Source organism: Marmota marmota, unplaced genomic scaffold (genome assembly GCF_001458135.2).
Source record: "Marmota marmota marmota unplaced genomic scaffold, marMar, whole genome shotgun sequence".
NCBI classification, from domain to species: Eukaryota; Metazoa; Chordata; class Mammalia; order Rodentia; family Sciuridae; genus Marmota; species Marmota marmota.
The window spans coordinates 60,583,614-60,605,368 of NW_026000026.1; the positions used below are offsets into that span (position 1 = coordinate 60,583,614).

A 21,755-nucleotide genomic window follows, 5' to 3' on the forward strand; every position below is an offset into this window, starting at 1 on the left:
GGACTGTACCCAGTGTGTGTGTGTGTGTGTGTGTGTGCTCGTGCGCGTGTGCATGGATGGTAGAAGGAGACCCTCATTGTTATACAAAATACATGAATGAAGATATGAGAAAAAAAAAAGAATAGCGTTACCCTAGATTAGGTAGAGAGAAGTGATGGAAGGGGAGGGGAGGGGGTGGGGAGATAGGAAGGATAGTAGAATGAAACAGACATTATTATTACTGTGTGTATATATGTAAATGCATGACTAATGTGATTATGCAACTTGCATACTCAGAAAAATGAGATATTATATCCCATCTGATTCAAATGTATGATATGTCAAGGTCATTGTACTGTCATGTGTAACTAATTAAAACAAATTAAAAAAAGAAGAAAAAAGAGATAGATGGGGGGAGGGGCTGGGGTTATGGCTCAGCGGTAGAGTGCTAGCCTAGCATGTGCAAGGCCCTGGGTTCAATCCTCAGCACCACATAAAAATAAATAAATAAAATAAAGGTATTTAAAAACAAACAAATAAACAAACAAAAGAGACACAAGGTTCAGTCATTGGTCTAAATAGGGAGCAGGAAAGAGGTAAATTATTGTCTAATGGGTATAGCTTCATTTATACAAGGTGAAAAGAGTTCTGGAGATGGACGGTGGTGATTGTTATACAATATTAATGGACTGAATGCTAGTTAGTTAATGGCACACTTAAAAATGGTTAAAATGGTAAATTTCAAATTACTACAATTTTTAAAAATTAAAGAAAAATTGTTTTGGTTGCAAGAAGGGAATAACCCAAAAAGTTTTAAGAGGAAGGGCTTCTAGAGAAAGACTATTAGAAATGGAGGAGAGGAAAAAATAATAAGTGACAGTATTATGTTCCTGAGAAAGCAGTAAGGGATGACATCCATTTTACAAATAAAGGAATTAATCTTATTATCTCTTCCCATAAGGATATTACAGTGAATAACACAATGAAAGTAAATTGTTTCCATCTGAAATATCATTTAAAAATTCCCACAGAAGTTTCTAAAATGTAGAAGGTTGTAAAGTTACTCCCACCCTAACAAGGAGAAAAAGCTGGACAACTTTACAAAGATGCCAATTTCCCCCAAAATGATTAAAGATTCAATGCAATCCAAATCAGAAACCCAGAAACTCTTTTGTAGAAACAGATAAGCCAGTTCTCAAATTGACATGGGACTTAGAAAAGTTAAAACAACTTTGTAAAGTAAAAATAGTTAAAGAACTTCATTATTACAAGACTCAGTTTCTTGGGACCAAGTGATGGTGTGGCAATCAAGACTATGGTACTAGCAAAATGAGAGCAGTAGATCCATGGAAAAAAATAAGAGTCTCCAATAAAAATCCACTCAGATATGGTAAACAGATTTTCAGCAGAAGTTCCAAAGTAATTTTAATGAAGAAAGTCTGTTTTCAATAAATACTGGAACAAATAAACAACTGTATTAAAAAAAAAAACCATGAACTTCAACTTATACCTTGCACTATATGTAAAAATTAACTTAAAATGGGTCATAGGAACAAATATAAAACCTATAATTACAGAAGTCCAATTCTAGAAGAGACGAACTTTGGTCTGGCAATACTTCCAAAATAACAAATAAAAAACATCATTTATGAAATAAAAATTATAACTTTTGTTCTTTTAAATATATTGTTAAGAAAATAAAAGAAATCACATCTGGGAGAAAATATTTGCAAAACACATTTCCAATAAAGAACTTCTATCTGAAATTTATAAAGAACTTTCAAAATTTATAAGAAAACAATCCAATTTTTAAAATGAGCAAAAGAGCTGTATAGATATATGGTTAAATAAACAAATGAAAAGTACTCTACATCATTTGAGACAACAAAAAAAAACGTTAATTAAAACCACAATACAATACTATTATATAAACAACAGGAAAACAAAAAACAAGTACTATCAAAGTTGCAGAGTACTGTTGGTGAGAATACATACATGGAATTTCAAGAAGGGTGTTGTCTAAGAAGGATGGAGTAAGAATTACAGGTGTTTGATACTTACCTACGACTCAGTACCAATGTTTGGGGGAAAAAAAAGACATAACAACTGTCCTTTTTTTTTTTTTTTTTTTTTTTACAATAATGAGGATTAATGATATAATGGATTTGATAAGTCCTTTGTAAATAGTAAAGCAATATGTATTTATTGTTATATTCAAATATTATCATTCACATCAGGCTGTTTTTTTTTTTTTTAATATTTATTTATTTATTTATTTATTTAAGTTCTCGGCAGACACAACATCCTTGTCTGTACGTGGTGCTGAGGATCGAACCCGGGCCGCACGCACGCCAGGCGAGCGCGCTACCGCTTGAGCCACATCCCCAGCCCCCACATCAGGCTGTTTTAAGAGAACGCTTTCTTTTCTCAAAATTTTTATAAGGAAAAAAGATTTTAAAATCTCTGTCCTTACATTAATAGTGATTAATGTTTTAGAGCTATGTTTATTTATAAATTTATACTGCTAATAGCAAAACCCAGAAGACTCAGGAGGCATATAATTTATAATGACTATTTATTTATTTACATACTTTTGCAGTAATAGGGATTAAACCCAGGGACACTCTACCACTAAGTCACATCTCCAGTCTTTTATTTTTTAAGAGAACGTCTTGCTAAATTGCACAGGCTGACTTCTATCTTGTGATCCTGCTGCCACAACCACCTGAGTAGTGGGATTTAGGTGTGTTCCACTGCACTCAGCTATAATGACCTTATGGTTTAATGCTGGCTCTGAATTTAAGAGACAGATGAGAAATAGAAAATGCCTAAGATAGATGAGTTTATAAAAGCATTGCCTTTTAAATAGATGGTTAAGAGTTGTTATTCATGTTTGGTATTTATGTAAAATAATTTAAAAAACAGAAATTTTTCCTATTCATCACCTGGTCGCGAGAAACCAACCATTTGAGAGGTAGTTAATATGAGAAGAATGGTTTTAAGCTGCAACATTCAGGGCAAACATAATAAAATATCTTCTATGCACAGATTATTAAGCAAAGGTATCATTCACAAAGAATTAAGAGATCTGTCTGAATTACATAAATAAAGAGTATTTTAGCCCATTTTTGGATTTGCTTATATTTTTAAGAATTTAGGAATCAGAAAAGGTAGTTGAGCGTGATCACAACTTCTGTTTTTGCAAAAGGAATGTTAGGATCATATTTGGTTAAAATGAACAAATATCTTTGTGAATATTTATTGCTTAATTCCTTTGATAATTTTATCTTGTATGTCCAATGAAGTAAGACAGTTATCTGTGTTACTTCAAATACAATAAGGTTTTGTGTTTCAAGAAGAGTAAAAACCATCAAGCTGGTAACCTATGCCTCTGAAAGGTAATAATATGCATGTATTACAACTTAAAGTAAAATCTTGGTTTCAATAATACAAAAACTTGGAATTTATATTCTGATTTTTTTAAGTATTCTATTTTAATTGTTGAAAAAAAATGGGCCAGTACAATTTTATGCAATGTGACAGACTGGAAAATGAATACACCAGATACTTCTCTGCTTCATTTCAGCTTACAAAAACAACAAAAGCCTTTAACTCCTTAGGCATACACATGAAGCCACATAAGATATTCATTTCCATTTTGAAAATTATTTTTCCATTCTGGTTTTGACATGCACACGTAGGGGAAATAATAAAATAATAATATGTCCTCTTTTCCTTAAAACCACGTGACAAGATTCTGTCTTAAGTTCACGTTTCTCCCCATCACAGAAGTCTTTAATTTGGGGCAATATTTCAGATTAAATCACAACTATGATAAAGTATGGATCAGAAAGCTCTAACGTCAGTCAAGAGCCGCACCCGACCTTTGAATTCACTCATAACCTTGGAGTCTCAAATACTATAACTATGCAGAAGTATTTCCCAAGCATTTTGATGGCTTGTTAACTGACTTTTAAGGATAAGGTCCAGATAAACTATGCACAAGCAGGAAAACGACTTTGAGTAAAACTCAATCCCACCTAGTTGTCACCTCCCAGGGCCCGACAACAATATTCTCCCCTTTCTAGCCTGCTGGGTGGGACTTCGCAACGTTCAAGGCCCTCCCGCCCCAACGGCGCCTGCGCAAAATCTTCAGCCTTCAGTCGAAGAGAATGGTTTTGAAATTACTGTCAGATTACACTTCACTTTAAAATAAGATAAAGTAAAATAAACCAGTACATATGATAAAGCACATCAGAATGACCACTCACCGAAGTGGTCCTAAATGCAAACGACTGTATTTAAGCTTCCTCTCGCGACTTATCTGGTGCTACAGGAAGCGGAAGTATCCCAGTCGGTCCTTCCTGGGCCTTTGGAACCTCGGTCCGGAAAGATTAGGGCGGATCGTTGGGCTCTTGCCGGAAATTGTTCCGCCCGGTCAAATTTGTGTGTGAGACCCTAGGCGGGTGAAGAAGAGGCGTGCCCGGGATTCAAGAGGTGTAGTAGTGCCTCAGCTACCTCTATGTGGCTCTTTAGCTGCTGCTGAACGAAGAAGACCCCTGTCCCCGCGTACAGCTGAAGTCTCAGGACCAAAACATCACCCACCGTTGTCCCCAGAATAAAAAGGGGAAACCTATGTGTATCGGGCTATTTCCAGCAGCTCGCGTGACAACCGCGTCCGAGTCAGGTGAGGGCCCCAAGATCAATGGAGGACAGGAGATACAGAAACTGATCTCCAGATGGTTGCTGCCGCTGGTAGGCATTTGCTTTGTCTCCTTTGCTTTGAGGACCCTAAACAGGCGGCTCCTTGAAAGGGCATGTGTTGGTTGAACGGCTTCGCGGGTTCAGAGTGACAGTACAGCCCTCAGGATCCGTTGCGTCTCGTTGTCCCTTCCTCCGCCTCCTTCTCCTCCTCCTCCATTGCTTTCCTTTTTCGTTTCTTGGTTTTGAAACTCCACAAATGGCAGCTAAGTTAGGGAACTGCGGAGCTTCCCCTAACTGCCACTAGTTCCACCAAAGTTTAGCACCTTCGAATTTGAGGACCGCTGTGGGTAGAGGTGGCTATTTATTTTTTATTTTTATTTTTAGTTGTTGATAGACCTTTATTTTATTCACTTATTTATATGTGGTGCTGAGAATTGCACCCAGTTACACATTGTCAGGCAAGTACTCTACCACTGAGCCACAATCCCAGCCCTAGAAGTGGCTATTTTAAATAATTTTCATTCCTTATTCTTTGTTCCTTTGCTTGTCGCGCCTCCACGCCCACTTTAAAAGAACAAAAGCCTGTGCATTATTGCAGTTTTCTGTTATGGTCGGAGGTTGCAGTTCACTGCTGCAACTAATCGATTGGAGACTATTACATCCTGGTTTGTGGATAGTGACCTTTGGATCTCATTCACGAGGTTCTGGGCAACTTCCTGGCAAATTACGATCTTGGAGTACTGTAAGTAATAGTTATCTTCGTTTAGCAAGCTGGAAGGTTTAGCTGTAGAAGTAAGAAGCATGGCTGACTTTAGCAACTAGCATCCTAGCCCTACACTAGGATAGAATTTTGTTTTGCTATTATAGTTTCCTCAATGAAATATGTAGTTTCAGATGGATGAAATAGTGAAAATAGCTTCCATTAATGAGCATTGTGACAAGTGCTTTACACAGTCACTCCTCAAAATTTACCCCTATTTTATAAAGGTAGAAATTGAGGCTTTCAGAGGTCAAGTAACACTCTCCCCAGTAAACTTTTGCAGCAAGTAAACATTTGAATCTCTATTAGAAACTAAATCTCTCTGGTTCCAAAATCTGCATTCTACTGTCCTACCATTATTCTTACACAATTCCAATTTTTTTTCATCAACAATTTCAGTGGCTAAAAGTATTCATTCATTTAAAATATTTTTGTGTGTTTCTACTTGTGTCTGACAAGTGACAGACATGATCTATATCTTTGTGGAGCATCAGTATTGTGATGCAGAATTAACTAGTTCAAAATCCCAAATGCTTACTGCAGCACAGGCTTATTTAAAACTAGTGACTGATTGATGTGCAGGAAGCTTATAGGAGTAAAATCAAAGCTTTCTATTTAAGTTTTAAACTCATATGACATATAGAGTAGTTATGAGGGTATATTAAAATGGACAATTGATAGAATTTTTTTGTGCTGGGAATTGAACCCAGGGTCTTCTGCATGCTAGAATCACTCTACCACTGAGCAACATCCCCAATCCTAGAATATTTATTAATCACCCAAATAAGTGCTGTACACTAAGTTAAGAACTGAAAATATATAGTTGAGATCCTTGTTTCTCAAAAGCTACCAGGCAACTACGTATAGACAATGTTGTAGAACAATTTAATAATATTCTTAGATGGAAATGGTGTTGTGTTTAAGTAGAAAGATGCAATTATTTTTTTGGAGATGAATGCCACTGTATTTAGAGGTCATGTATGTTGATGCCTACAGCTTACTTTCAAATGGTGCAGTAAATATATGCATATGTATGTGGTTACATAAATAAAAAGTAAATATAAAAAAAAGTTGACAATTGTTGAGTTTAATGGTGGGCATATGGTTGTTTAGTGAACTGTTCTCTCAACGTTTCTGAATATTTGAAATTTTTTGTAATAAATTTGGGAGGGAAACAAGCCCCAACAGTTGTAAAAATAGATCTGAAATATTGTGGAGCATATTGGATGGGAGAGGGTTTTGTTGTGTAGTTAGGGCCTCCCAGAGGCATGATAGTTGTTAGGGGAGCATTTATTGAAGCCTTCCAGTCATTTATTTAAGGAAGAATAAGACTTCCTATTCCTACAGGGGAGGAGTGATTTCCAGGGAGAAGGAAATGCAGGTTCAGCAGAAGGGTATTATATGAACATTTGAAGAAGGAAAAAAAAAAAAAAATCAATGTGAAGGTTGTATGAAACTTGGACTTTTAAAAATAAATAATCTTAGAAATGTTACTAGTTTGCCTTTGCCATCCTGAAGAAGCCTATTTAATACCCTCTTATGTAGTTTACTATTAATGCCTTAGAATTTAGTCACCATTTATAAGAGTGATTCCATTGGAAAATGCTTTGGGGACATGAGGTAAACTGGTTATGTATCTGTGTTCAGGTTGAGCAGCAATAACTGGAGTTCTCATTTTCTCTGATTTGGGGAGCAGAGATACAGTATTAAAACTGGGCCTTGAGGGAATTTATGGAAAGGGCTACAATGAAAACTTGGACAGAGTTTTGTATTCAGCCAAGGGGCCTCTGAATACTATGTAGGACTCATGAGATTTAAACAAGGTATTTTTTTGAGGACTAGTAGCTCTGGCCAGGACCAATAAAGCTATGAAAGAGAAGACTCTTTATCCTGGGCAGTAGTGTTTATGATAGTCTCAAGTAGTGTGGTAATGCTGGAAAAGATGTAGAGAGGTTTCCAGCAGCAGCATTGACAAAGAGAAGTTTCCGTGGCTTCCTTGGATGGAAGGTAAGTAGTTAGACTCTAAATTGAGTTGTTTTTGTTCTTTGATAGTTAGAATACGGTCAAAAATCTTGTCTTATTTATCACAGTTAACAGAATATAGAAACCGCTAACAGTTATTACGTGCTTAACATAAACTGGTTTTTGAAGCACTGTCATTGTTATTGTCATTTAGTCTTCAAAAAAATACATGAGATTTATAATCCTATTTTACAGATGATAGTTAGACAGGTTCAATAACTTTTAAGGACACAGCTGAGCAAATTTCAGAAAAAACGTTCAAACCCAGTTTTGTCAAAGAATATAGTAATTGTTCTCAAAGTGTGATTCTTAGTCAAACAGCATCAGCATCAGCTTGGAACTTTTTAAAAACTCAAAATATTGGCCCTCACCCCGCAAACATTTTAGTTTAGTACTTTTAACAACCCCTCTAGGTGATTCTGATGTATGCTGAAGTTGGAGAACTACTGCTTTGAGTGTGGAAACTTATTGACAGAATGGTGCTCATTTCAAATTTAGAAATCAGGGTTAAGTAATGCTTGTCTTTTGCATAGATTTAGAGAGTTACCCAAATCTAACTGTTCATCCATTTATTAAAATATAGATTCTCTAGTTAAGAATTATTGATTATGGGGCTAGGGTTGTGGCTTAAATTGCTGAATAATGTTGAAAATGTTATATATATAATGCATTTGGTTCAATTATCAGAGTTTAAGTGAAATAAACCATTTAGAATATCCTAGATCTCCTACAGGGCTCATTTTATTTCATTTTGTACCATATGTATGCCACGTGAGTAAGAGGGGGAAAAAAAGGTTTATTCTATATTTTTAGTTTTCCAAAAATTTATTAAGTATTTCAGTAATGTAATAAAAACTATGGATTGTTGATTTTTTACTTTTAACTTATATCTGGCATTTTTCCACTCTTATTGACCTATGTGATGATTGAATATGATTTCATAAAGTTCTCGGTACTTGAACTTTTGAGCCTCAAGTATTCATTTATAATGAAATAATGAACATACATAGATGTCAAGCATTTTTAAGATGAGGAAAATATCCCTATCCCACAGTATTAACTAAGTGCTTCTCAACTTTTTTCACATTAAGGCAGACATAGAAAATTATTGTATATGTCCTGTATTTTGGGAAACTGAAAAGAATGCTACTGGAGGCAACTGGCCAGGGGGTATAGCTGTCTTGATGGCTGAGACAATTTCGTAACATACATATAGCTCATTTATGGTGAGGCAGCATGTTAGGAAGCTCTGCATTAACTAGTTACTTATCAGATAACAATGTTTATTAAGTGTTCATTCCTTTTAGGTTTTTATTTTGGAGAGAGGTACATAACCCAAACTGTTAAATAATGATAAGGATGTAGGTGACTAAAGGTCACAATAAGTGATGGAGGGAAGAAGTTTTGAAAGTTATTGAGGAAAGTTTTGTGGCAGAATATTTATTGAGAACTTGAGATGTACCAAGCACCAGGAGGCAAAGATTGTGCGTCATCACTTTTATCTCCTTTCTATTATAGAATATAATCAGATTCCCTATACTATTAGCATACTGTCAAAACAACAGTGAGGGGTGGGGTTGTAGCTCAGTGGAAGGGCACTTGCCTAGCATGTGTGAGGCACTGGGTTCGATTCTCAGCACCACGTAGAAATAAATAAAAATTAAAGGTCCATCAACAACTAAAAAATACTTTTAAAAAAACAACACTGAATGGATATATTTTGCTTACTATATGCTTCCATTCTTCCATCCTCTTATTCTTTTGAGGGGGGTGGGGGTTACTATATGAGTTCTAAACCTTGTCTGTTCATTAGAATTACCTGGGAACCTTAAAAATATCTCAACCCTACTCTCGAACATTCTGATTTAATTGGTATGGAGTATGACCGTGAAATTGGAATACAAGCATTTTTTTTGTTTGTTCCAATTAGTTATACATGACAACAGAATGCATTTCTACTGATTGTACACAAATGGAGCAAAACTTTTCATTTCTCTGGTTGTATACAATGCAGAGTCACACCATTCATTCAGTCATACATGTACGTAGGGAAATAATTACCGTCTCATTCCACCATTCTTTGCACCCTTATAGCCCCTCCCCCCTTCTACCTCTCCTCTACCCAATCCAGAGTTCCTCCATTCTTCCCATGCCCCCTTCCCATTACAGGTCAGCATCCACTTATCAGGGAGAACATTCGGCCTTTGGTTTTGGGGGATTGGCTTACTTCAGTAAGCATGATATTCTTCAACTCCATCCATTTACATGCAAATGCCATAATTTCATTCTTCTTCGAGGCTAAGTAATATTCCATTGTGTATATACCACAATTTCTTTCCATTCATCTACTGAAGGGCATCTAGGTTGGTTTTGCAGTTTAGCTATTGTGAGTTGAGCTGCTATAAACATTGATGTGGCTGTGTCACTGTAGTGTGCTTATTTTAAATCCTTTGGGTATAGACCGAGGAGTGGGATAGTTAGATCAAATAGTGGTTCCCTACCAGGTTTTCTGAGGAATCTCCATATCGCTTTCCAGATTGATTGCACCAATTTGCAGTCCCACCAGTAATGTATAACTTTTCCCCCACATCCTAGCCAACACTTATTGCCATTCTGGCTGGAGTAAGAGGAAATCTTGGAGTAGTTTTGATTTGCATTTCTCTAATTGCTAGAGATGTTGTACAATTTTTCATATATTTGTTGATCGATTTTATATCTTCTGTGAAGTGTGTGTTCAATTCCTTAGCCCATTTATTTATTGGATAATAAATTCATATAGCACTAATCTTGGAGGTTAGTGCTTCATCTGATACACGTGTGGTAAAGATTTTCTCCCATTCTGTAGGCTCTCTCTTCACGTTACTTTTTGTTTCCTTTGCTGAGGAGAAGCTTTTTAATTTGAATCCATCCCATTTATTGATTCTTGATTTTATTTCTTGTGCTTTAGGAGTCCTGTTGAAGAAGTCAGGTCCTAAGCCAACATGATGAAGATTTGGGCCTGCTTTTTCTTCTATTATAGGCGCAGGGTCTCTGGTCTGATTCCTAGATCCTTGATCCACTTTGAGTTGAATTTTATGCATGGTAAGAGATAGGGATTTAATTTCATTTTGCTGCATGTGGATCTCCAGTTTTCCCAGCACCATTTGTGGAAGAAGCTCTCTTTTCTCCAATGTGTGTTTTTGGCACCTTTGTCTAATATGAGATAACTGTATTTATGTGGGTTTGTCTCTGTGTCTTCTATCTGTACTGTTGGACTACACGTCTATTTTGGTGCTAATACCATGCTGTTTTTGTTACTATAGTTCTGTAGTATAGTGTAGTATAGTTTAAGGTCTGGTATTGTGATGCATCCTATTTCACTCTTTTTTGCTAAGGATTGCTTTGGCTATTCTGGGGCTCTTATTTTTCCATGAATTTCATTACTGCTTTTTCTATTTTTAGGAGGAATGCCATTGGGATTTTATATATATATATTAGTTATATATATATATATATATTTAGTTATACATGGATACAATACCTTTATTTAATTTATTTATTTTTGTGTGGTGCTGAGGATCAAACCCAGTACCTCACATGTGCTAGGCGAGCATTCTACCACTGAGCCACAATCACAGCCTTGTCATTGGGATTTTAATTGCAATCGCATTAAAATAGAACTTTTGGTAGTATGGCATTTTGACAGTGTTACTTCTGCCTTTTGGAAAACATGGGTGATCTTTCCATCTTCTAAGGTCTTCTTCAATTTCTTTGTTTAGTGTACTGTAGTTTTCATTTTAGAGGTCTTTCATCTCTTTTGTTAGATTGATTCCCAATTATTATTTTTTTTTTGAGGCTATAGTGAATGGGGCAGTTTTCCTAATTTTCTTTCAGAGGATTCATAACTGATGTATAGAAATGAATTTGATTTATGGGTATTGATTTTATATCCTGGTATTTTGCTGAATTAATTTATTAAGTTTTCTGGTGGAATTTTTTGTATTTTCTAAATATAGAATCATGTCATCAGCAAATAGTGATAGTTTGAGTTCTTCTTTTCCTATTCAGGGATACAAGCATTTTTAATGTATTATATTTAATCCTTCTAACAAGCCACAAGATAGATATAATTTACAGATGAGGAAATTAGGTCCCTGAAACACTGTTCAAGTTCATACAGTTATTGAATTCAATATCAAAACCCAGGTATTTGGGCTCCTGAATTTGTCCACTTACCATTAACTTGTTTAGTCCTTTAATAATATTTGTAACTATCTCTCATATATTGAAATGGAGTAACGGAGGGGAAAAAAACAACTTTCTTTAACCATATGTTTTTCTGAAGCCCAAATCAGTCTACCTACCTTTTAAACAAAATCATTAAAAAACAACAACCAAAAAACTGTTTAACTTGAATTTATTTCTGCTTCCCAATTGTCTTAAATGTAATCCAATAAAATTTGTTTTTAAGTCATTTGTATACATCTTAGCTACTTCTCTGATGTCTTTTTTTAACCATTCTTCCTTTGTTTGCCTGTTGTATATTCATGTTCTATTCCTGTTTTAGAATTTTTAATTTTTTATGTTTCTTACCTAAAATGCTCTAACTCTTTGTGGCAGATTTCCCATATATATTTAAATTCATGCTTAACTGTTATCTTATAGAGAGGTCTTCTAACATATTTATTTGTGGATTTAACTATTGCCTTACTCCAAATAAATGAATCAGACATGATTTCAGATCTAAATTTATAATCAAATGAGAGACATGTATCAGTGTACTTCAAAAAAGGGGACAGCTCAATCATTAATTCATATTGTTTTGGAAAAATATCTATGGAATACACAGTTGCTACCCATCAAGAAAAAGTTGATTTTCCACATATACATATGTGTGTGTGTGTGTGTGTGTGTGTGTGTGTGTGTATATATATATATATATATATATAGTATGTATATGTGAGTGGTATTAAGCATCACAAAAATGTGGGAAAATATATATCAAAAAGACTAGTTAGTAGGAAATTCAATTCAGTTCTACAACCAAGAACTGCAACTATTAGTCCTGCCACTAGGTTATGGGGTAATTAACTGATTTTTATTTTAAAAATTCAGTTTCATGTGTTTCAGATATTTCAAAATGATACTCTAAAACTACATAATTTTCAAAACTTAATTTTTATCTCAACCTCTAAAACAAAAGTTTTATCACGTTTATTAGAATATCTAAAGTAGAAGAAGTACAATTGCCAGTGTCTAATAGTGTGTCTTTTATAATATGTGAATATTATTTATTGATTAAATAAATGTATTTCAACAAATAATGAGTGATATTATTTTAGATTTCCATGTTATATTAGTTGGGAACTTTGTTTATAGAAGTGCTTATAGAAACTATGGTTTAATGAGTGTTTGATATGTGTCAAGCACTTTTACTACCGTGTTTAGCTTTTACGGAGTTATAGGCTATTAGTATACTCCCTTTTTTATAGATGAAGAAACGAAAGCTCAGAGAAACTAGCATAAGTTTCTAGTAGTTATGTAGTGACAGACTGAAATAGGTATATCTGACTCCAAAATCGTGCCCTTTCCACTGCTGAAATATTTGGGATATTTGGGCTGTGTTTAAATAGGAAGAGTAAAAAACAAGTAAGAAGAAACCTAAGGATATTTACCATTTGATACAAAACAGAGCTGAGATTAACTTACCTACTGCCATCAAGTGTTATAGCAATTGGAAACCATTTTTTCTTTATCAGCAAACATTTTTTAATGTTAAACAGTGAAGAAAGAATAGAAACAAAAAAGCTTTTTTTTTTTTTCTTTTGGTGATACTGGAGAGTAAATTCCAGGGATGCTCTACCACTGAGATACATCCCCAACTTATTTTATTTTGAGACAACTGTGGCTATGTTGTCCAAATTGGCCTCAAACTTGCCATCTTCCTGTCTCAGCCTCCCAAGTAACTGGGAAAAAAAGCATTTTTTTTTTTAGAGAGAGAGAGAGAGAATTTTTTAATATTTATTTTTCAGTTTTCAGCGGACACAGCATCTTTGTATGTGGTGCTGAGGATCGAACCCGGGCCGCACGCATGCCAGGCGAGCGCGCTACCGCTTGAGCCACATCCCCAGCCCCAAAAAAGCATTTTTTAATAAAGTAAATTATTTCTTCCAATTTTTTAGTCACAAACTGTTTTGTGTTTCATAACATTGTTCAATTTAAAGATAAATAAATCAATGCTGACTGATTAAACTGTTATAAGGAGCCACCAGTTAAACTGAAACTGGAATTAGACCTTCAGTAATATAACCTCTTTTTTTTTTCCAACTGTAACTGATTCAAAGAGGAGTTTTGCAACCTATTCTCTAAATTTTATGGAAGTTACCTTTAACCTTCAGTGTTAGCCTCTTAAAGCACTGCATCAACTTTAAAAGCACACAAGAAAGGGCAAAGGAATATGACTTTTAGAATTGTGTGTTGCAATTCTATCTAGTATATTATTAAACTCTTTTAAAAGTTATTTCATCAAGTAAGGTCTTTTAATATCAGTAAGCAATTGAAGGATGTGATATGTAATTTGCTCTTGGTAGATAATTAATTTTAATATTACCAGAGTCCAAGTGCATGTAAATGACTTTGGTAAAGAATACTTTTCAATCATAGCACTATTACATGATAGTTCTTTAACTGATCTGATTTCATGGGTGCCTGATTATATGGAAGAGTTTGTCATTAAAGAACATAAAATTGCTTGCAGAGTTTAGTGTTCATGAGCATTTTTGGGGTGAGGGAGACCCATAGATATTATTAGATTTGCTAAAGAGTGTTTAAATTCTGCAAATTTAGGAACTACTGTTAGAAATCTTATTTTCACTCTGTTTCCCCCCACTTTTTTAATAGATTTATGTATGGACTAGAATGTATTATAATATTATATTCCCTAAAAACCTATTTTCAAACTAAACTTCTACAATCAACTTAATGTCACTTCAGATTAGTGCTCAATTGTTAGTAGCTGTTAAACCTACATATATAGGTTTATCTGTTCCGTTCCATTCAGATAGTTCTGAACTATGTGATAAAGGATGTAACTTTTAATATAATTTTGTTATAATTCAAATAATTTTCTCTTAATTTGTTATTTTTGCACTTGAAGAATTTAGTGTGTAGTTTTATATTATTTTGTATCACCTTATTAAATTGATGTGCTGTGTTTTACTGAAGATTACACTGTTAATTAATCTTATGGAAGAAAACATTTTCATTTTGAAAGTATTCATCCAGTTATTGGATGCTGATTATGCAAGCATCACTTAAAAGTATCTAAGTGACAGGAATGTTTTTAAAGTACACTCAATTTTTTTTATTGCATTTTAGGTAAAACGATTGCTGTATCAACTCAGGAATACAACAGCCCTATTGTCTTTGTATTTTAAACAGCAGCAAAAACTTTGATATCCACAATGAAGCAATGATATCTGAGAACAAAGGAATATTTGCCAACTAACTGTCATCGCACTTTCAAGTGATTGTATAAGCAGAAACAAACTGCAGCAGACCTCTGTCAGCTAGTATAGGGAGAATGCTTTCTTCTGATGCTATTTATTTAGAAGTTTTAATATAGATACTTTGTTATATCTATATTAAATGAAGTAAAAATGAGTGAAGCCCCCAGATTCTTTGTTGGGCCTGAAGATACAGAAATAAACCCTGGAAGTTATCGACATTTCTTCCACCATGCAGATGACGATGATGATGAGGAAGATGATTCTGTAAGTTGTTTCTTTCTTTGGTGAGAGAGCAATATGGTATTTCTGCTAATCCCAGTTCATGTGAATGAATACTATGACCTTAAATTAAGATTTTTTTCATGTACAAATTTGTTAGAAATTTTTTAAACTGAAAAAGTAACATTTTGTGAGGGATGTTATTGAATTGATGGTGAATCAAGTAATATGGTAAATATAGTTAAGGTTCAGATTTCTAAGTTATTTAGTGATGCTTATTTTAGTTTCTTTCAGTAATATACATCATGTAACTTGGGGCTTTGCAGAAAAAAAATGGCTAAGAGAAATAGAAATCTGGGCCATGCATTAGAATTATTTCTTGTATTTGAAATACATAACAAATACATCAAGATTAAGAGGTAGAAGGAAATAATTTTAAAGGTACTAAAGAAGAAAACTGCTTACCCAAATTCTTTGTTTATCAGTTTGTAAATGGAAGTGCTGGTTGAACTGAAGATATCACTATTTATTAGCTAATCAAAAATCTACAAACTGGCTAAAAGGAGAGGCTGCATCATGTGCATAAGTGTGTGAACACACTGCAAATAAGTGTGTCTGATTCTCTTTCTGACATATTAGAATGTTTATACCCACACTGGATGAACATCTATTATGTTCGTTTTTCTACAGTTAAATTCTTCCAATGTTTTCCTTAGTCATCATAGATTTTTTTTGTGTGTGTGTGCATGGATTGCTATATTCTAAGGGCTGATTTAAAATACAGACATTTTATAATACATGCTTAGTTTTCTAAGTTAAATTGGAAAGATAATTTTATTTTAAAAGGAAAACTCTTATGCTTGGTAAAAGTGATTAAAAAAAAAACCAAAAATAGTTCTTTAAGGCCTTTTCCATAGCAACATATTTCTGAGTGAAGTTACACATATCTATAATGCAAACTGGACTGTTCCTCTTTTAAAACTCTCAGTACAGAACATCTTCCCTATTTCCTACCCTTGAAAAAAATAATGATTATCAAGCTTCTCTCTGGCCATTCACAACTTTTCTTCATCTAAAGTCTTATCTAGAAGTAAAGTTTGAAAGTAAAACTCCTCTGGTTCACTTAGACTAGAAAGCACTACTGACTTGGCCCCAACTAGCCTTACTATTTTTCTCTGGAGTTCTGAACAGTGTGAATACTACTGCTAGAACAAGTCCTGTCTTCTCACATGTAAGGAATTTTATCTCCCATCTCTATTTATAGGTAGTTATCTCCCATTCTTCCTACCTTTTGTATGTTAGTAACATCGAAATTTTACTTCCAACTGGGTACAATGGCGTACTCCTGTGATCCCAGTGGCTCAGGAGGCTGAGGCAGGAGGATCCTAACTTTTGGGCCAACCTCAACAACTTAGTGAGGCCCTAAATGAGACAGACCTTGTCTCAAAATAAAAACATAAAAAGGGGGAACTGAGGATATAGTTCAGTGGTAGAGCACCTCTAGGTTCAATCCCTAGTTCCCCTCAAAAATTTTTTTCCATATATTTATTTCATGCCATATCATGTGTGTTTGCTGCTGAATATGTTTCTTTGTTGCTCTAAAATGCCCTTATTTTGAAGTACTTGAGTTACATTTATTCTTCAAAACCCTCCTCAGATTTTTGTGTCTTTCACTCCATTCTCCATGCTCTTTTCACATGACAAATTTGATCACTTCTTCCTTAGTACTATGTTAATATCTTGACATATAATAAATACATGTGTCACAAGTTGCTATATTATTTTTGTGGTGCTGATAATGCCAAGGTCGCGGGTTTAGTCCCGGTACGGGCCACCAAATGCTGCAGTCTGGCTGGGCACAATTCAGGAGCCACTTGTCAAAAGAAACAAACTTTATTTTTAGAACATACACACCGCACTACACAGCTCTTCAGAGCCCAACTGCCACCACCGGCTTCCCACAAGCCTCTTAACCTCCCCCCACTCCTCCTGCTCTTGAGGCCGATTGGCTGGGTCGTGTGGGCGGAGCAAAAAAAAAAAGTCCCCCAATAAGCAGCTCCGTGGTCTGAAAGGGTGGGGAAACAGCCCAATGAGCATCACCGCAGAGGAGCCAATCAGTTGGCAGCTAGAAGTTTGCTGGGGCCGCTGTGAGCCAATCATCAGCTGGCAGCTGAAAGTTTGCTGGCAGCTGGAAGTTTGCTGGGGCCCTTTTGGCTGTGGCTCTCAACATTCCCTATTAGACTCAAAGTACTTTAGTATTGAATAGTACTTTCCGTATAACTAGACTTTAGACAGTAGAGTTCTTGGAATATTGGTGTTAAATAAACTGAACTTGTATTCATGATGTGCAGTTGACACTTTCATGGAGCTTGTTCTTTTGACCTATAGTTTCATATGGAACTATCATTCTCCTTTTAAGATTTCAAAAATGTGAGCTTCAATTTTGTTAGGCATTAAATCTAACACAGTATTATGGTCTAGACATACCTCAAAGATTCGTATGTTGAGGGCTTAGTCCCAAGTGTAACAATAGTCAGAGGTGAAAATTTAGGGAAGTGATTGGATAAATGAATTAATCCATTGAGGAATTCATAATTTGTTGTCATCATTGGTATGTGGTGGAAATGGGACCTAGTCGGAAGAAGTTGGTCACTGGGGGTGTGCCCTGTAAGGGTGTATCTTGTCCCTTGCCCCTTCCTCTCTTTTTCTCTGCCTCCTAGCTGCTGTGAAGTGAGCAGCTTTTCTCCACTATGCCTTTCTGCCATTATGTTCTGCCTTGCCTCAGGCCCAAAGCAGTGGAACTAGCTGACTGAAACTTCTGAAACTGTGAGCTGAAATAATTTGCTCCTCTAACTTGTTTTTCTCAGGTATTTTGTTTCAGCAATGAAAAGCTAACACACAAAATAACTCCGATCTGTTTTATAATTAGTTTGTACTTCTAAGGTCTTACCTAATAGGAAAATTTTGTCTTAAGACTGTAAGTTTTTATTTGTTTACATTTTTAATGTCAATGTTTTCTTATCATCTTAGCCAATGAACAGATTCATTAATAGGTCTATAATAAAAAACCCTAATCTAGTACCTTTAAAAAATACTAAAACAATGTGAAATGTTAGGTTATCCTGATGAATCTACTTTAGGAACATTATAATGAGTTATGCCAAGGCTTTTGATCAGCATAAAAATTGAATAAGGAAACATAAAACTGGATGATCAGAGAAAATAAAGATAGCAGATCCCGAGAAGGATACAATTTATTATCTCTTTGTTTTATAATTCAATACTGGTTTGAACTCTAAATTTCATGGGTTAGAAGAGGAAACATGGAAGTATATTTCTAGGCAAAAAGAACAACTTAATTCTGATACTATCTGATTTTCTTTTTGGATCATAGAAGAGAAAATATCCTAAACCACTTTTTGAGTACAGATTATAATGTCTTATAAAATATATCAAATCATGGAAAAGAAAGTAGAATCAAATGAAAAGCTGGACATAGCTTTTTATAGTTGAGAAACTCTTAAGCCCTGAGATGCATAGACCCCAGGGTGACTCTCCAGTACTTTTTATGAATGTATGAAGTTACTATTGTTATTATTTATGTATTCTGCCTTTTTAGATTAGAACTAATAGTGGCCTTTGAGCCACAATTTGGTGTAAAACTGGTAATATTAGCAACATCATTAAGGAGGAATATTGAGTGTGAAGATTGGAATGTCAGAGGTTCTTGCCATCTCTGGTAGCAGTGTGGTTCTCTCCAAAATTTTCTTTTGAGTTGTCATTAATGACCAACATTCAAGCTCAATCCACAAAAAGAATTGAATACTATATAGCTTTGAAGATAGAACCATATCTTACTCATGCAAGAAAAAATATTTTATTTCATTCCCATTGGTCTTTTTACATGAATTGGATGGGTTTGGGCCCACATTTGCCCTTTTTTCTGCTGTGAAGAGGATAAACAAATACGAAAGGCAGTTAAAGCAGAGTTTGTTTGTTTGTTTGTTTAATTAGTTGTAGATGGACACAATACCTTTATTTTATTTATTTTTTTGTGCTACTGAGGACTGAATCCAGTACTTTATGTGTGCTAGGCATGTGCTCTACCACTGCAAAGTTATTTCCTTAAGTTTTAAACTTGATTGAAAATAGTATCAATGTTCTAAAAATGTGTATCTTTAAAATTTTTTCCAGACCTTTATAGAAAATTATTTATAAGGTATTTATTGTTATAATAATGATATAATTTTTAAAATGCCTTTTTTGATTAATGTATCACTTTTATATATTTATCACAAGCCTTATTTACTTCTGAAAAGAATTAAATAGCTATGTTTTGGAGTTTATATTAAGTCAACCTGATTTTTTGTTTTGTTTCTCTTTTAGCCACCAGAAAGGCAGATTGTGGTTGGAATATGTTCCATGGCAAAGAAATCCAAATCCAAACCAATGAAGGAAATTCTGGAACGGATCTCCTTATTTAAATATATCACAGTAGTAGTATTTGAAGAGGAAGTTATTTTGAATGAACCAGTGGAAAACTGGCCTTTGTGTGATTGTCTTATTTCTTTCCATTCTAAAGGTATTAAACAAGAGGGGGCACCCCTTTTTCTTCTCCGATTATAAAATTAATGCATAATAATTGTAGAATATTGAATAAAACAAAATAATATTAGACCAACCCACTCTCAACAATGTTATATTAACATTTTAGTATATTTTTTTCAGTCTTTTCTATATTTTTAAAAAATTTAGTGTCATATCCTAGGTATAAGTTTATATTTAACTTTTGCATTATTGTATCAATGTATATTTTTCCCCTGTCATTCTTCAGTAACCTGTGGCATAGTATCATTATGTAGATGTACCATAAAATATTTAATTAATATCTGAATATGTGGACAATTTCCAATTTTTACTATTAAAAATGAGGTTGTGATCATCTCTTTGAATGTATATCTTTGTTTGCATTTGAATTTAATGGGATAAATTCTTGATGTATGAATATGCAAGCTGTTTTTGCCGTATAGAAAATGATCTGTCATTCCTCATGTTTGTATGCATACTTTATGTCTTAAGAAACTAATATTTGAAATTTTAGATCTCACTACTTTTTATTAATTAAGCAGAAATATTGGTTAAGCTTAATTATTACTGTATAGAAAAATCCACTAGTTAAAATTATTACCAAGTGTAGATCTCAAATTCATAGCCTAAAAATCTGCAGATTAAATAAACTAAGAACTAGAAGTATAATTTAAAAGATGTGCTCTCAATTATAAATGTGTTGATATTTAATCATCACCTGTTGACAAAATATGCAGTCCTGAGTTGTTTTAAAGTCTCAGTTCAACAAGAAGAAAATGGGACATAGTTTTTTGTGTCCCCATTGTGTAAATTAATTTTGATTATTTCATAGAGAGCTACAGTCATGATCTTTGCTCACCAAATCACCAAGACCACTCATCTTAGAGAACATTAAAATTTGTTTATCCTTGAGGGTAAGGTGTTCTCTTATACAGTCATAAGATTCTTCCTGTAAAAGCTATTTACCTCTAAAAACTAGGTGTTACATCTAAGTTCATATCCCATACAACATCTCTTGATAAGGAAAATGTTCTTCTTGGACAGTAAAAGTAGAGAACTGACTGTAGGTGTTTTCTATTTGTTGGATTATGTTAGGACACTTCAAATCATAGACATTAAGAAATCTTTTGCAAGTGATGAATTCTGAGAGTCTCTAATACTTGAAGGCTATATAATTTGGGGCCAAGTGATTTTTGGTATAGAGTTTTTACATTTAAATTTCAAAAACTAAGGGGAATTTAGGAATAAATCTTGTTTAACTGAATGTAGTTTTTTGTTTTGTTTTGTTCTTTTAAATTTCAATATGCCTTAATATTTTCTAACTTTTTTGTAATGCTGCAAAAATAGAGTCTTCATGGATGCACTTCACCTTCAGTGGTTAAATCCTAAAATTGTACATACTGCTGATTTTCACCCTTTTCCGTAGATAATATATTCACTAAAATACTGTCACTTAAGGAATAATAACAGGTAGCATATATTATTGAGCACTCACTATGCCAGGTATTGTGCTAAGTGTTTTAGATGTACTCTTATTTCATTCCTCACAAATTCTACTAGGGTAAGACTTACAAAATTCTCATTTATAGCTGGAATAATATATTTAAAGATGTTAAATAAATTTTCCCAAGGTTACATAGTGAAAGGTGTGCCAGGTTTGAACAGCGGTTTATGCTCTGAACCCCTAGAGTCTAGTGTGTGTGTGTGTGTGTTTCCTTTTTTTAATGGGGTCTAATTATGCTACCCAGATTAATCTTGATATGCTGGGTTCAAGGGATACTCTTGGTACAGCCTTTAGAGTGCTGGGACTACAGCTGTGCACCACTATAGTTGGAGAGACTTTTAGTGTCAATATAGGAAGTAAAATAAAATCATTAAATTTTTTTAGATAGTTTAATGACTTTTCTTACCATATCTGCCATTTGATTCATTTTTATTATAAAAATTAGTAATTTTACTAGTGTCTAGAAATTTTAGGGAAGTAATTTCTTATATTT

General features: G+C 34.2%; 2 protein-coding genes and 1 non-coding gene across 53 annotated transcripts in view; 1 reads left to right on the forward strand and 2 right to left on the reverse strand.

Annotated features, from left to right (window-relative positions):
* Gin1 (gypsy retrotransposon integrase 1) overlaps positions 1-4,358 on the reverse strand; it is a 31,519-nt gene extending 27,161 nt beyond the window's left edge. The window contains exon 1 of one of the 2 annotated variants that reach the window (XM_015483988.2): positions 4,251-4,358. The gene's annotated coding sequence lies outside the window, so the exon portion shown is untranslated. Of the gene's footprint in view, positions 1-4,019; positions 4,230-4,250 lie in introns of those variants that run through there. The other variant, XM_048811551.1, reaches the window with a different exon arrangement.
* Positions 4,359-4,417: 59 nt separating this feature from the next.
* Ppip5k2 (diphosphoinositol pentakisphosphate kinase 2) overlaps positions 4,418-21,755 on the forward strand; it is a 150,622-nt gene continuing 133,284 nt past the window's right edge. For 11 of the 50 annotated variants that reach the window (XM_048811509.1, XM_048811508.1, XM_048811514.1 and 8 more), the window contains exons 1-2: positions 4,419-4,734; positions 19,558-19,753. In XM_048811509.1, the coding sequence (XP_048667466.1) occupies positions 4,615-4,734; positions 19,558-19,753 (316 nt within the window). In that variant the 5' untranslated portion in view covers positions 4,419-4,614. Of the gene's footprint in view, positions 4,735-10,487; positions 10,547-14,821; positions 15,217-17,407; positions 17,998-19,557; positions 19,754-21,755 lie in introns of those variants that run through there. The other 39 variants (XM_048811539.1, XM_048811541.1, XM_048811540.1 and 36 more) reach the window with 13 other exon arrangements.
* On the reverse strand, positions 13,770-13,883 carry LOC125619240. The gene has a single exon (XR_007350738.1). It is a non-coding gene; the product is annotated as a small nucleolar RNA SNORA26 (small nucleolar RNA).